Source organism: Furipterus horrens, unplaced genomic scaffold (assembly GCF_987537825.1).
Source record: "Furipterus horrens unplaced genomic scaffold, mFurHor1.1.pri manual_scaffold_1, whole genome shotgun sequence".
Taxonomy (NCBI): Eukaryota; Metazoa; Chordata; class Mammalia; order Chiroptera; family Furipteridae; genus Furipterus; species Furipterus horrens.
This window is the reverse complement of record NW_028327171.1, coordinates 112,865,229-112,880,572: the sequence shown is the minus strand read 5'-3', so window position 1 is coordinate 112,880,572 and position 15,344 is coordinate 112,865,229. Positions and strand designations below refer to the sequence as shown.

The 15,344-nt window shown below is 38.5% G+C and overlaps 1 protein-coding gene across 2 annotated transcripts in view; it reads right to left on the bottom strand.

Moving 5' to 3' along the window:
- XRN1 (5'-3' exoribonuclease 1) overlaps window positions 1-15,344 on the bottom strand; it is a 151,585-nt gene that overhangs the window by 121,030 nt on the left and 15,211 nt on the right. For both annotated transcript variants that reach the window (XM_090278698.1, XM_090278706.1), the window contains exon 3: window positions 4,373-4,470. In XM_090278698.1, the coding sequence (XP_090134824.1) occupies window positions 4,373-4,470 (98 nt within the window). The remainder of the gene's footprint in view (window positions 1-4,372; window positions 4,471-15,344) is intronic.

The window sequence follows — 15,344 nt, the reverse complement described above, 5'->3', positions numbered from 1 at the left end:
GCTGTAATAAGAGACAAAGATTACATAATGATAAAGGGAATAATCCAACAAGAGCACGTATCCCTAGTAAACATTTCTGCACCAAACACAGGACACCTAAGTATGTAAAACAAATCTTGATGGATATAAAGGGAGAGACTGACAGAAATATAGTCACAGTAGGCAAACAACAGGAACAAGACAAGACTCTCCACTTTCACCACTCTTATTCAACATAGTACTAGAAGTTCTAGCCACAGCAGTCAGACAAGAAGAAATAAAGGGCATCCAAATTGGGAAGGAAGAAATAAAACTGTCATTATGTGCAGATGATATCATACTGTACATAGAGAACCCTAAAGATTCCACCGAAAAACTATCAGAACCGATAAATAAATTTAGTAAAGCAGCAGGATACAAAATTAATATCCAGAAATCAATCCCATTCACAATTCCTTCAGAAACAATAAAATACCTAGGTAGAAATTCAACCAGGAATGTAAAAGACCTCTATTCAGAAATTATAAAACATTGAGAAAGAAACTGAAGAAGACACAAATACGTGGAAGCATATACTGTGTTCATGCATAGAAGAATTAACATCACTGAAATATCCATACTACCCAAAGCAATCTATAGATTTAACGCAATTTCTATCAAGATACCAATGATGTATTTTACATAACTGGAACACATATTTCAAAACTGTATGTGGAACCACAAAAGACTCCGAATAGCAATAGTGATCTTGAGAAAGAATGAAGTTGGAGAAATCACTCTAATACCAAACTATAAAGCCATAGTAATCAAAATATCATGGTAATGGCATACAAACAGGCACACAGTTCAATGCAAAAGAAGAGAGAGCCCAGAAATAAACACACACTTTTATAGTCAATTAAAATTTGAAAGAGGAGCAAGCACATACAATGGGCTAAAGACAGTTTATTCAATAAATGGTGCTGGGAAAACTGGACTGATAATTTGCAAAAAACTGAAACTACACCATCTTCTTACAGCACACACAAGAGTAAATTCAAAATGAAGACTTAAATGTTAAATGCAAAACCATAAAAATCCTAGAAGAAAACAGAGGCAGTAAAATCTCGGACACTGCTCATACCAGAACCTTTTCTGATATATCTCCTCAGGCAATGGAAACAAGAGGGAAAAAATAAACAAATGGAACTACATCAAACTAAAAAGTCTTTGCATTGCAAATAAAAACATCAAAATAAAGAGACAACCCACCAAATGGGAGAACATATTCACTGACATATCTCATAAGGGGTTAATATTCAAAAATTTTAAGTAACTTAAAAACCCAAAACGCTAATTCAAAAGAACATAAACACCCTATGTTCATTGCAGCATTATTTACAATAGCGAAGATTTGGAAGTAGCCCAAGTGACCAGCAGTAGATGCATGGATGAAACAACTATGGAACATTACACAATGGACTACTACTCTGCCATAAAAAAGAAGAAAATTATGCTAAGTGAAATAAGCCACTCAGAGAAAGACAAATACCATATGATTTCACTCATATGTGGGATCTAATGAACAAAGTGAACTATCAGGCAAAATAGAGACAAACTGATAGACAGCAGGCTGAGAGCTCTTGGGAGAGGGTGGGCATTATAGGGTGGAAGGATTGAGCAAAAATGAAAAAGGACTCATGGACACGGACAATAGTGTGGAAAATGTGGGGGCAGAGGGAAAGGTGGGTGTGTGGAGTGGAAGAGGTAATAAGAGGAATTAATGGCAACGGAAAAAATTACAACAACAAAATTAACTACTTTTGGTCAAGAGGGCGACATAGGTAAACACAGCTCATCTTCTCGCACAAGCAGGTCAAAATTACAACTAAAATACAGAACAACCATAACTCAGAACCATCAGAAATAGAGTTGAATGGAAGTCTGACAACTACAAAGAAACCACATCCATCTAGGCTCGTAGGAGGGGTGGAGACATGAAACAACCTGGTCCCATATCCCTGTGTGGTGGATAAAAATACGGGAGGGATATCTCAGGAGCGAGGAGTCCCAGCCCTGAACTAGGACCCACAGTCTGGGGTTCCAGTGCCAAGAAGTAAGTCCCCATAACTTCTAGGTGCAAAAACCAGCAGGGATTCAGTAGATGAAAGAAACTTCTAGTCCCACACAGTTCCTCCTGAAAAACACACACAGACTTATTCAGACTCATTCCTTCTGAGCTCCAGCACCTGGGTAGCAGCTTGAAAGGCACCAGTGGCATACAGGGAGGCACTGAAGACCAAGGCGAGAGCTGGGGGGGCAGTATTCTGCCAGACACAAAGGTGGGCAGAGGCCATTGGCCCTTTTCTGAACCCTCCTCCAACAGAGATGGAAGGCTGGTGGCATATCTGGGACTCCATCAAAATGGCTATACTGTATGCCCCAACCTGGAGATCCCTGGAGACTGCCCCACCCAACTTAGGGATCCACCCAAGCTGCTTTTCCATATGAATGACTGGTATTGGCTCATGCTTCACAACTTCCTAAATCCTCTCAAACAAGCAAAGGCCAGCCTCAGTGAGCCCCCAGTCCCTGAACCTCTTGCTAAGTGACCCCAGGCCCAGCACTAGCAGCAGCCAGCCTAGATTCATAGTGTTGCTTGGCGTGGGAAACTCCAGCCCAGCTCAGACTGCTTTACAACTCGTGCAGGGTGGCCTGGGGCAAAACCCAGGTCGGGGCTGACCTTGGCCTGCACCACCCAGGAAACCCCAGAGCTTGGAGTACCACCATCCTGCCTCCACAGAGCTGATCCTCCACGGAGGGCAGAGGTTGGTGGTCAGCAGTCACAGCCAGTCCTTGCAGCTGACTGGCCTGGATTTATCTCTCCCATGGACCTGCCAACAGCAATTAAGGCTCAACTACAAGAGGAGGGTGTTCTCAGCCCACACGAAGGACATACCTTGAGAAACCTACTTGGGTGACAGGGGAGACTGTGCCACTAGACCCTACAGGACACCTGCTACATTAGGCTATGACAGAAACAAAGGGAGGCTGCCAAATAAGGAAACAACAATTTGGAACATAAGAAAGTAAAAAACAATCTAGCAGAACAAAAAAAAGAATCCAAGAAAAAAAGGACAGTGGAAAAACAAGCAGCCTCTGGGACAACTTCAAGTGTTCCAACGTTTACATCACAGAGGTGGGTGCCAGAAGGAGAAGAGAAAGAGCAAGAAAGTGGAAATCTATTTGACAAAATAATGAAAGAAAATTCCCTTATTTGGTGAGGGAAATAGGCATGAAGTGTAGGAAGCACAGAGAGTTCCAAACAAGATGGATGCAAAGAGGCCCACTCCAAGACACATCATAATTAAAATGCTAAAGGTTAAAGATAAAGAGAAAATCTTAAAAGCAGCAAGAGAAAAGCAGTTACCCGCCTACAGGGGAATTCTCGTAAGACTATCAGCTGATTTCTAAAGAAACTTTGCAGGCTAGAAGGGATTTGGCAAGACATACTCAAAGTCATGAAAAGCCAGGTCCTACAGCCAAGACTGCTCTACCCAGCAAAGCTATCATTTAGAATCAAAGGACAGATAAAGAGATTCCCAGAGAAGAAAAAAAGTAAAGGACTTCATCATCACCAAACCATTATTACATGAAAGATTAAAGAAACTTATTTAAGAAAAAGAATATCAAAACTTTTAACAATAAAGTGGCAATTAATATATATCTATCAACAATTGAATCTAAAAAATGAATTAAGCAAACAAGAAGAGCAGAGACAGAATCACAGATATGGGGAACATTTTGATGTTCCCCTGCCAATGGGAGGAGATGTGGGGGAAAGAGTGAAGACATAAGAGGACTAAGAAGTACAAACAGGAAGTTACAGAATAGCCATGGGGATATAAAGTACTGTATAGGAAATGGAGTAGCCAAAGAACCTACCCATGGCCCATGGACAGGAACAATGGTGTGGAAATTTCCTGAGGTAGCAGGAGGGTACTGGGTGGAGGTGGGCAAAGGGGGGAAATGTGGGATAATTGTAACAGCATAATCAATAAAATATAATTTACTAAAGGATAAAAAATAAAACAAAATTCTGACTCCCTTAAAAATAAATAAATAAATGGCAACATTAGGACGAATCTTGCAAGCTCCTTTTAGGTCTGAAATTCTGTGCATCTAGAAGAGTCCACTTTACAGTTGCTCTCATCAATATCTGTAAATCTCTACAGCGGTTCTTTATAGGAACACTTATGACCAAGGCGACTAAATTATCTCATGAGGAGACAAAATTGAAAAACTAAAGCAAATGGAATCCTAAGGCAAAATTATAGAGGCTAGAAAACATACATTTGAAAAAAGTTAAAATTTCCATTTTTAATCTTTGAATTTCTTTTCTCAATGAATTTACCTGGTGTAATACAGTTTGAATCAAATCTGGCCTCTGTAGGAAGAGTTTCTCCTTTTTCTACTGCTTTTTTAATTTTGTCTTCTGCCTCCTTTGCTGACCTTAAAAGACAAGAGGAAGAATATATTTTACTTTCTGGGAAAAAATATAGATCTTTATATAAAGTTAACTGTTATTTAGATGCCTATATAAATAAAATACTAATCCATCAATTTTAAGGTTCAAAACAACACAAGTTTTGAAATAAATTATGATTGATAAAGATGAGCTTCAGCATTGTTTTAATTTATTTAAAGAATTGATTTTTTTCCAGATAAGGGCTGTAGAACTAGAACTATATAACAATATAAAACTGACAGAACATTAGAAATACCTATAAGAAGTAGTTTTACAGTTGTGAGTACACAAAATAGTTTATTCTATTATTATTTATTATTGTATTATTTCCCATATGAACTGTTAACCTACTTTTGTCCCACCCTGTATATACATTTAATAATATCAAACAAGTACATTCTTAACATGATTTCTAAGAATAGCACATAAACATAATCACAAAATTGTAATGTATATCTTTAGGTTTCTTAATAAAAACATTTAAAATAAAAGTTTAGTAATATTAATGGCATCATTTGCTAAAATCATCTCATTTTTATGGCAATCAGACTTACGAGGAAGAATATGAGTTTCAGAGTCAGGTGGACCTAGGTTTGAAAAGAAGCATCTCAACTACTGTCGGATTTCTCCAATAACATATTTGTGGCACACCAGCATGCTATATGGCATACAAGTTGGGAAGCTCTGCTTTATGTACATTTTCTACAGACTTGTTACTGTGCCCTGTGGAATTCTACTTTTGCGATAAATAAACTTTTCTTCATATTCAACCTCTCTCTCTCACCAACCTCTTCAATATAACAAAAACTCCGGAGATATTAACTCATTTGTAATCTCTCCAATGAAAACCAATTCTTTCCTCTTCTCTTCCTTCTTATTATGTCACAATTCTTGGGATATAACAAAAAAAGAAAAACTAAACAGTCATATTTATTGTGGTTACAACAGAATGTTTCCGAAAGCGACAAGGTAAGACTATCAAGTAATCTAGTTCATAGATTATGGTGGCCTAGGCTGAGAGTAGCAGTAAAAATGAAAATAAGTAAATAGATATAATTTTTTTAAAATTGATTTTAGAGAGAAAGAGGAAGGGGAAGAGAGAGGGTAAGAAACATTGATTTGTTGTTTTTCTTATTTATACACTCATTGGTTGTTTTTGTATGTGCCCTGCCTGGAGATTGAACCCACGACCTTGGCATATCAGGATGATGCTCTAACCAACTGAGCTACCCGGCCAGGGCCTAGATATGACAAATTTTTAAGAAACTGGATAAAGAGAATAAGGAAGAGGGAGAAGCCAAATTACTCTTGGACTTTTGGGTTGAGCAGCTTTATCCATGGTGTTGTCATTCACTGAAATAGGCAAAATAGAAGAAGACAGTTTTGAGGCAAAGATGAGTTCAGTTCTGAACATGTTAAGCCTGAATTGCATCTGTGGTATTGAAAAGCAGACATTTAGCAGGTATTTGGATATATAGGGAGCTCTGGAAAGACACAGCTACCAGAAAGATAAATTTGGGAGTAATTAAAGTCACTGGATAAGATCGCTGAGAACCCAGAATGGAACCTTAAAAAACATCAATATTAAGAAAAAGCAGAGGAAGAAAGGTTAACAAGGAGACTACGAAGGTGCAGTCAGAGAGTGTATGGTCACATGAAGGTCAAGGAAAGAAATTTCAAGAAATGAAGGTTTACTTTGTTAAAATACCACAAATAAATGAATATAAATCAGTATTATTCGTTAGATATAGCTATAAGGAATCTATTTGTAGTCATTAAAAAGTTTCAGTGGAATGGTGGGGATGAATGCCAGATTATAGGAGATTTTTAAATAAGTAAGAGATGTGGAAAGATTATGAATGGAGAAACAGTCACTGTGGAGAATGAGAAAAAGCTGACTGGGGGATTGGGCACTGGGAGCACTCAATGCCAGCACAGCACTTAGTAAATGTTTGTGGTGGTAATGGTGAATTGGCCCCCAGTATTGTGGAGAGGTTGGAAAGCTAAAGAAAAATAAACTCTTGCACTGACTGCAGCTAGGTTTGTGGATATGACTTAGGTTTTGTAAGTCAGATGCTTCCAAAGATGTTTGGAAGGTATAAGTGCGGTAAAGTCTGCATGACAGTTGAGGCGCTGGAGTTGTGCGGTGTGTGTGCTTCATGAACAGTAGAAATGATCTCAATATTCAGCAGCTTTGTAGGTGCTGAGAAGCAAGGCACAGGGCATGTTTTTCCGTTACAGATACAGATGCAGTGTTAGCTTCTTGATTGCTGATTTTAACTAAAGTGATGTATTCTTGGAGTCAACAGCTCAGGTAGTAGTTTGCTAATATCTAAATCACAGCTAAAAGAAAAAGTTCCAGGAACCACCTGTTCTGGTGGGGATCTCTGAACTCCTCACCTTCCTGAATGTGGTAGTAGAGGTGCCAGCTACTGGTGGGTCAATTGTATGGTGTGTTCTGGAAGTCACTTTTCTGTTTTTTTAATCCTCGCTGGAGGATATGTTTACTGATTTTACAGAGAAAGGGAGAGAAACATCAATGTGAGAAATGCCAACTGGCCACCTTCTCATACACACCCTGACCAGGGATCGAACCCACAACCTAGGTATGTGCCCTGACCAGGAACTGAACCTGTGTTCCTTTGGTCTGTGGGACAATACTCCAACCAACTGAGCCACACTGGCCAGAACTCTTACAACAATTTTTATGTACACCTATTACAGACCTTTATGCTTAAAATAGCTAGTTTTCTATTACCTGCAACTGAATACTGAGTGATACAATAGGCTTATTTGTATAATCTTTCCTCAATACTAGATTTTCTAACCCAGTAGCTCCCCAAAACTAGTTTAACAAATACCAGGGGAGTCTCGTAAAAATAGTTTCTAGGGCCCAATTTTTAGAGTCAGGTTAAATAAACCTTGGGTGGTACATGAGAATCTAAATTTTAGTTAAGAGATCGTCCTTGTCTTCAAAGATTTCACAAAGGTTCCAATATCTTCAGTATGTTTTCTCTTGATATTTTTTAAATTTTTATTTTTTTTTCGTTTATTAATTTTAGAGAGGAAGTGGGGGGGTGATAGAGAGAGACATCAATTTGCTGTAGCACTTATTTATGCATTCGCTGGTTGATTCTTGTAGGTGCCCTGACCAGGGATCAAACCCACAACCATGGTATCCCTCCAACAACTGAGCTACTGCCCAGACAGGGCTCTTTTGATATTTAAATCAGTGCTTTTGACTATCCTCCTCCCATTCTCACTGCTAGCCTTCAAGGTACTCTCAGTTTCCCCATGACTTCCATATTTGATTCACAGGTTCCTTCCCATTACTTTACAGGCCACTGTGATGAAAGGATTTATTATGCTAATGACCCATTAAAGAAACTCAGGGTTTCTTCAATTCTAACAACACTCTTAACTTCTGCTACTCATAAACAAGTCCTCAACATGCTCTCATTGTTATTCAGAAATATTTCACATGTTCCAGATTTTGACATTAAAACCCTCTCTGTGTGCATAACCTCTTCTATATCCTTTTACTTCTACTACCCAACTCACAGGGCTGATAATACAGGGTGGGACAAAGGTAGGTTTACAGTTGCTCATATGGAAAATAATACAATAAAAAATAATAATACAAAAATAAACTGTTCCGCGTACTCGCAACTATAGATCTACTTTTGCCTCACCCTGTACCTCAAGTGTCCAAACTCAGATCTCCCCTCATACTCCATCACTTTAACCCTTTGAGTGCCAACGTCGTTGTGACACTGACAAATTTGCCCAAAAGTGCCAGCATCACTCCCAGCGACTCTTTTTCCAATGTCTATATATGTAAACAACAATGGAATAATTCGTATTTTATGTTTTGTTCTTTTTTTGTACCTCAGGTTATATATTGATATAACTTTTTCTCATGTTGACACAAATTTCGAATTTTTATGTTTGTTCAAATACTGACATATTGTTATAATTTTTACTTACATTTTAAGTGGTCCTTTTAATTTCATTTATCTTTGCAATAATCATCGAAACTGCATTGTGCATGATAGGAAGCTTTTGCTAATGGACATTTTCATTGCTTCACGGTACAGCATTAGCATTTTTTCCAGTGTCTCAGCAGAGTAGGTTTATTGCCCTCACTACGGAAATGCGGAGAGTCCTTGAGACATTTGACCACATCATATGGAGAGATAGGAACCTGAATCTGGATATGATATAGAGTGGGGGACCTTATACCGTCTTACAATGAGTCAATCTTTACGATGAGGGGACATTGTTTACAGAGGAAATGTGAATTGCTACATCTTAGGTCCATTTCACCAGCGACAGAATCACGAAGTGTCCCTGAAACATCTGACCCCCTCATCTGGAGAGATAAGGACCTGATATCCTCTGACAATGAGTCAGCCTTTCAAAATGAGGGGAACGTTGTTTACTGCGGAAATGCGAAGTGCTGCATTGGCTCTCTGGGTATCCCCTCTAGTAGGCTGTAAACACAACAAAGGTTAGTTTCTCTCTGCGTCAGAGCAGATTTGGATGTCACCACTGCCCGATGGTGTTTGCAGTAAACGCACACTTTCTTCTGCTTTGAATAAAAAGTATCAAAAGTTGGTATCCTCTGCATGAAGCGATATTCTTATCATACTAGAGTGGATCATTCTTTTGTGCTGCAAGAGCAAGACTACTTTCAAGAGTCATAGATGAAGAAAAGGATTCAGCTGAACTTTAGCCAAGGAGTTATACGATTCTTACAGCCAGTATTCATTCATTTTGTGCCCGTGCTTTTTTATATTGGAAAGACATTTACAGAAAAACTGAAAATGAGTGCCCCAATAAAGAGAAAGGAAACTTTGCATGAAGTAATTTCTAAATTGAACAGCGATGAACCGAGTGACAGTGATTTTGTGATAAGTGATCTTGAAAGCAGTGCATCTGAAGATGAAGTAAGTGAAGATGAAACTGAACCATCTTCTTCTGAAAGTGATGCTAGTGAAAGCTGGGCAGAACCCAACACAACTGGAACATCAGTTTGCAGAGCTTCCAGGTGTGAAGCATGCCCCACCGACTGATTCTAAGCCAACTGCTTATTTCCATCTCTTCCTCACTGAAGTGCTGCTGAAGCCAATGGTCGCCGAAACCAACAGATACGCACAAGAGCACCTTCAGTCACACAAAAACTTGTCCCCCAATTCTAGGGTGAGTTTTCGGAAACCAACAACAGTTGCAGAAATAAAAGCTTTTACAGCTTGTATACTGAGCATGGGCATAATTACTAAACCAAGCATGTACAGCTACTGGTCAAAAAAGAAATCTTTATCAATTCCTTGGTTCCAGCACATGTTCTCTCGTAACTGACTTCAGTTATTGCTATGGTTTTTTTCATCTTGTAGACAATTCCAAAATCCCCACTCCTGATGACCCATCTTATGACCCACGTGCTAAATTTTAGCCAAAAGCTGATCGTGCCAATAGTGTCTTTTGGCATTACTATACTCCCCACCAACAACTGAGCATTGATGAGTTTGGCTGGTACCAAAAGTCACAGCAGATTATTGCAGTACTTGCCAAATAAACACCATCATCGCTGGGAAGTAAAATTGTGGATGATGTGTGATGCAGTCTCAAATTACTGTCTTGTATGCTATGCATACCTTGGAGCAAAAAGTAATACAGACAAAGATGATGTGAAAAAACACGGTTTGGCCTATACTATAGTAACTAAACTGCTTACCATAGGAAATTATACGAATAAAGGTTACCACATCTTTTGTGACAATTTTTTTAGTTCGATTCCCCTGGCTAGGTACCTCTACTCAGTAGGGACATACATTACAGAAATACTTCGTAGGAATTGAAAATTTCTCCCTCACCAGATTCTATAAAAGTTCAATGTGGGAGAGGTGAGAATTTTTAGAAATGCCTTCCTGTTACTGTATGGGTTTAGGGAAAAGAAATCTCAAAGAAAGCAGGTATTGCTCCTTAGCTCTTATTCAGGTCCAACAGTGTCGAACACAGCATAAAAAAGGAATATGACCCCAATTTCCAAGCTAGATATCATACTGGAATACTACCGATACATGGGAGGCACAGACACGTCTGATATGATGTTTTACATGTATTTGGAAGAAAGAAGAACACTAAAGTATTGGAAGAAGGTTGTGTTCAATGTATTATCAAGAATGCTGCTGAGTGCATACATTCTTTATAAGGAAAATTTTTTAGGTGGGAACAAACCAATATCTCAATTGAATTTCAACACCTCCATAATAGAAGAGCTTGCCAGAGAATGGCATGAGGTTAGAGACACTGTTAACAATTTCAGCAATGAAGAAAATCCACCAGGTCCCTCTCACGTATATGGCGTAAAGATGCTTCCAGGAAGAAAGCTAAGATTGTGTAAGGAATGCTCAACACCAAAAAGAAAAACCAGGTCAAGAACAGTATATGTGAAAAACACTATAGACGCCACAAAAAAACTACTCGACCTAATAAGTGAATTCGGTAAAATGGCAGGGTACAAAGTCAATATTCAGAAATCAAAGGCATTTCTGTACACCAACAATAACATTTCAGAGATAGAAACTAAAAGAAAAATTCCATTTACCATAGCAACAAGGAAAATAAAGTACCTAGGAGTAAACTTAACCAAGGAGGTAAAAGACCTGTACTCAGAAAACTACATAATACTGAAGAAAGAAATTAAGGAAGATACAAATAAATGAAAGCATACACTATGCCATTGGATCGGAAGAAGCAATATCATTAAAATGTCCATACTACCCAAAGTAATTTATAGATTCAATGCAATTCCTATTAAAATACAAATTACATTTTTCACAGACCTAGAATAAATACTTCAAAAATTTATACAGAACCAAAAGAGACCCCGAATAGCCACAGCAATCTTGAGACAGAAGAACACAGCAGGAGGAATCACGATACCAGACATCAAACAATACTACAAAGGCACTGTGATCAAAACAGTCTGGTACTGGTATAAGAACAGACATATAGATCAATGGAACAGAATAGAGAGTACAGAAATAAACACAGGTCTATATGGTCAACTAATATTTAACAAAGGAGGAAGGAACATCAAATGGAGTGAAAAGAGACTCTTCAACAAATGGTGTTGGGAGAACTGGAAAGGGACATGCAAAAAAACTTACAACATACACCAGAATAAACTCAAAATCGATCAAAGACTTAAATGTAAGCCGTGACACCATAAAAGTCCTAGAGGAAAACATAGGCAGGAAAATTTCAGATATCCCACGTAACAATATTTTCACTGATATAGCTCCTAAGGCAAGGGAAATAAAGGAAAAAATAAACAAATGGGACTACATCAAATTTAAAAGTTTCTGCTCAGCTAAAGAAAACATCAGCAAGATGAAAATGAAACCAACTATATGGGAAAATATATTTGCCAATGATATCTCAGACAAGGGATTGATCTCCAAAATATATAAAGAACTCATATGACTCAACACCAAGAAGACAGACAACCCAATTAAAAAATGGGCAAAGGAGCTGAACAAACACTTCTCTGAAGAGGACATACAGAGGGTCCACAGGCATATGAAAGAATGCTCAACATCACTAGCCAACAGAGAGATGCAAATAAAAACCACAATGAGATACCACCTCACACCAGTCAGAATGGCCATCTTCAACAAAACAACAAACAACTTGTGCTGGAGAGAATGCGGAGAAATGGGAACCCTAGTGCACTGATGGTGGGAATGCAGACTGGTGCAGCCACTATGGAAAACAGTTTGGAATTTCCTCAAAAAACTAAAAATGGAACTGTCTTTTGAACCAGCAATTCCATTGCTAGGATTATATCCGAAAAATCCAGAAACGCCAATTCAAAAGAACCTATGCGCCCCTGTGTTCATAGCAGCATTGTTTACAATAGCCAAGTGCTGGAAACAACCTAAGTGCCCATCTGTAGATGAGTGGATCAGAAAACTGTGGTACATTTACACAATGGAGTTCTATGTAGCAGAAAGAAAGAAGGAACTTCTACCATTTGCGACAACATGGATGGAACTAGAGAATTACGCTTAGTGAAATAAGCCAGGCAATGAAAAAAAAATAACTTATGCTGTCACCTATTACAGGAAACTAATGAACAACACAAATGAGCAAAATCGAATCAGAGGTATGTAAACAAGGAGCAGACTAACAGTAACAAGGGGGGAGGGAGAGAAGGGGGTAGAAAGGGGAAGGGTCTAGTCAAAGAACACGTATAAATGACCCACGGACACGGGCAACTGAGTGGGGCCTGAATGTGGGAGAAGGGACAGACAGGGTGCAGGGAAGCAAGAGGGGGAAAAAAGAGGGACAACTGTAATGGAAAAACAAACAAAAAAATTTTTAGTGGGGGAAAAATGAAAATATGAAGAATGGAAATGCCAGTTCAGTGAATATTAGAAGGACAAGGATTTTCCTTCACACTGTATATTTTTCCCCCTATCAGATCCCTCCAGAGTTTGGCATTCTAAAGAAGTAATGACTTAAGTTTCTTTGCATAAAACTAATAAGACCAGTTGTTAATAGAGGTTTTTTTGACCAAGACGTTGACTGGAATGTCATGCCTAAAGGAGACATGCTTGGGCTCTGGTTGTTACCAAAAAGCCCTGAGGAACTGGGAATGACTTTCGAAGGTAATAAAAGTCCACGAGATAAAAGGCCTGGTACCGTGGTTGGTTGTGCGGTCCACAGCAATCTTTCTGGGGAAGGAATGAAGGTTGTTTTCCTGAAAGATGTCTAGAAGGGACGTTAAGCCACAATGGAAAACCAGAACGACTTGGAAAAGACAGGTGTGTACAGGCAAGGCTGAATGCCAGGTATGTGGCTCAGCTTCTGTGCCCTGAAGGGCAGACTGAAGGTCACCTTAAATGTTCCTTGCGTAAGTTCCAGCAAAGCAGAACTAAAGATCATAAGTGATCATTTACTGCTCTTGTTGTGTTTATGCAAATGAACAGGATAAATTAAAAATGGACTTAATGCAGTCCCTTTAATGACAAGGAGGGTAATCTTAGGGAGAAAAATCGTTATTCAAGGAAAATCACAATGATCAGTGGCAGACTATAAAGTAGTGCAGCTAACCATCTTTAAAGTTTCTTTTCATTTAAAATATGTTTTCATTTGAAAGTTAAACTATATCTGTGATATCATCAAAGATGTTTAATTTACAGGCAAGAAGAATGTCAAATGCCTTGCAACTGGATGTCTTTCCAATAAGACAGTCTTACAGATTTAGAGACTTGTCTGTGGGTTATGTTACATAAATTAACATGTGTGTTCTGTTTTCATAGGGCATAAGCCTATGATCTCATTACCTGAGTGATTGTCTGTACATATAGGCCTCACTTAATCCTGTCTGCCGCGCTGCCTCCTGAGACTCAACAGTTTGGGTGAACTAAGTGGCTGGGTTGGTGAAGTATGGGGTGGTCTGTGGGCTTCGCTTTAAAACTGGTTTCTCTTTTCTATCCTAATGGCTTGGACAGAAAGGGTCCAGAGGTCTGAGAGAGGGGAAACCAAAATTATTTCCCTCAGCCCAAACTAAGTATAATGGACAAAAGGGTTTTGGACAGGTGAGATGTGCCTGGCACACCTTCCTCCAAAGAAGCCCTTTTTTTCCCTAATGTGGGATATTGAAAAATTAATCCCTGCCTTCTGTTATCTAGTGGTTATGGATTGAATGAAGTCTTTTAATCCTGTTGCCAAATCTGTTGCCCCCAGAACACAACAAAGATGCCAGACTGTTAAACCAAGCATGCCATTGTCCAGGGACAGCCAACTGACCTGGAGTCTGCACCGTGTGGGAAGGTCACCCTCCCCTCCACACCCCCACTCTCATTAGGGATTTCTGGACCCAAGGGTAGGTAGGACGATGACCACGTCCAGCTTGAAGCAGCCAGAGGAGCTCGAGACCTTCGCCCATTGTCCTTTATAAGATTATAAAGGATCTTAAGTCTGAAAGGGAGGGACTGTTATTTTTTATTGTTAAAATAATTAATCAATCATTTATTTATTTAAAAAAAAAAGAACAAGAATATATGAAAGGGTGAAGCAGGAGAGCTTGTATGTACGACCCATGGGCATGGACTTGGGGCGGGATTGCTGGGGGAGGCGGGGTGCTGGGTGGAGGGGAGCAAAGGGGAAAAAATTGTAACTATTGTAACAATATAATCAATAAAATATACTTAAAAAAAAAAGAGTAAAAAAAAAAAAAAAAAAGAACAGTATAGATGAGATGTGACAAAGGGCTGCACCCAAAATATGTCAATAGCTACAAATGTTAATATATAAACATTTTACTGTTATTGTATTTTTGCATTTAGTTTTTGTTTATAAACTTTTTCACTGTTGATATCTATTGATATATGTCTCTAGTGTGAATGCCATTTGTGTTTTTTTTGTATGTTATGAAGCTTTTTTTTCAAAAATTTATGCAATATTTGGCATACTTCTTGCTTGTTATCCATGGTGCCATGTGTTTTTTCAAATTGTAATAGGCTTTACATTATGCCATTATATTATACTTCAAAAGCCACACTGAAGAAAAGAATTTATTTTTTCTAAAATAATTGTTATAATAACTTTAATGCAACAAATTTTTTGCTAAATTGCGTCAAAGAACACTGCTTACAAAAGAGTGCATTTACTATATGTTGTGACATTTTCAGCAAATTATTATGAATAATAATGTTTTTATAGACATTTTTCATAAACTCTGCATTTCTCAGCAAAATAGCCTGACATTTCTGACACGAATTTTAGCAATTATGCATGGCACTCAAAGGGTTAAGTCTCAATTGCCCTGGACTCGTGCTCAGAG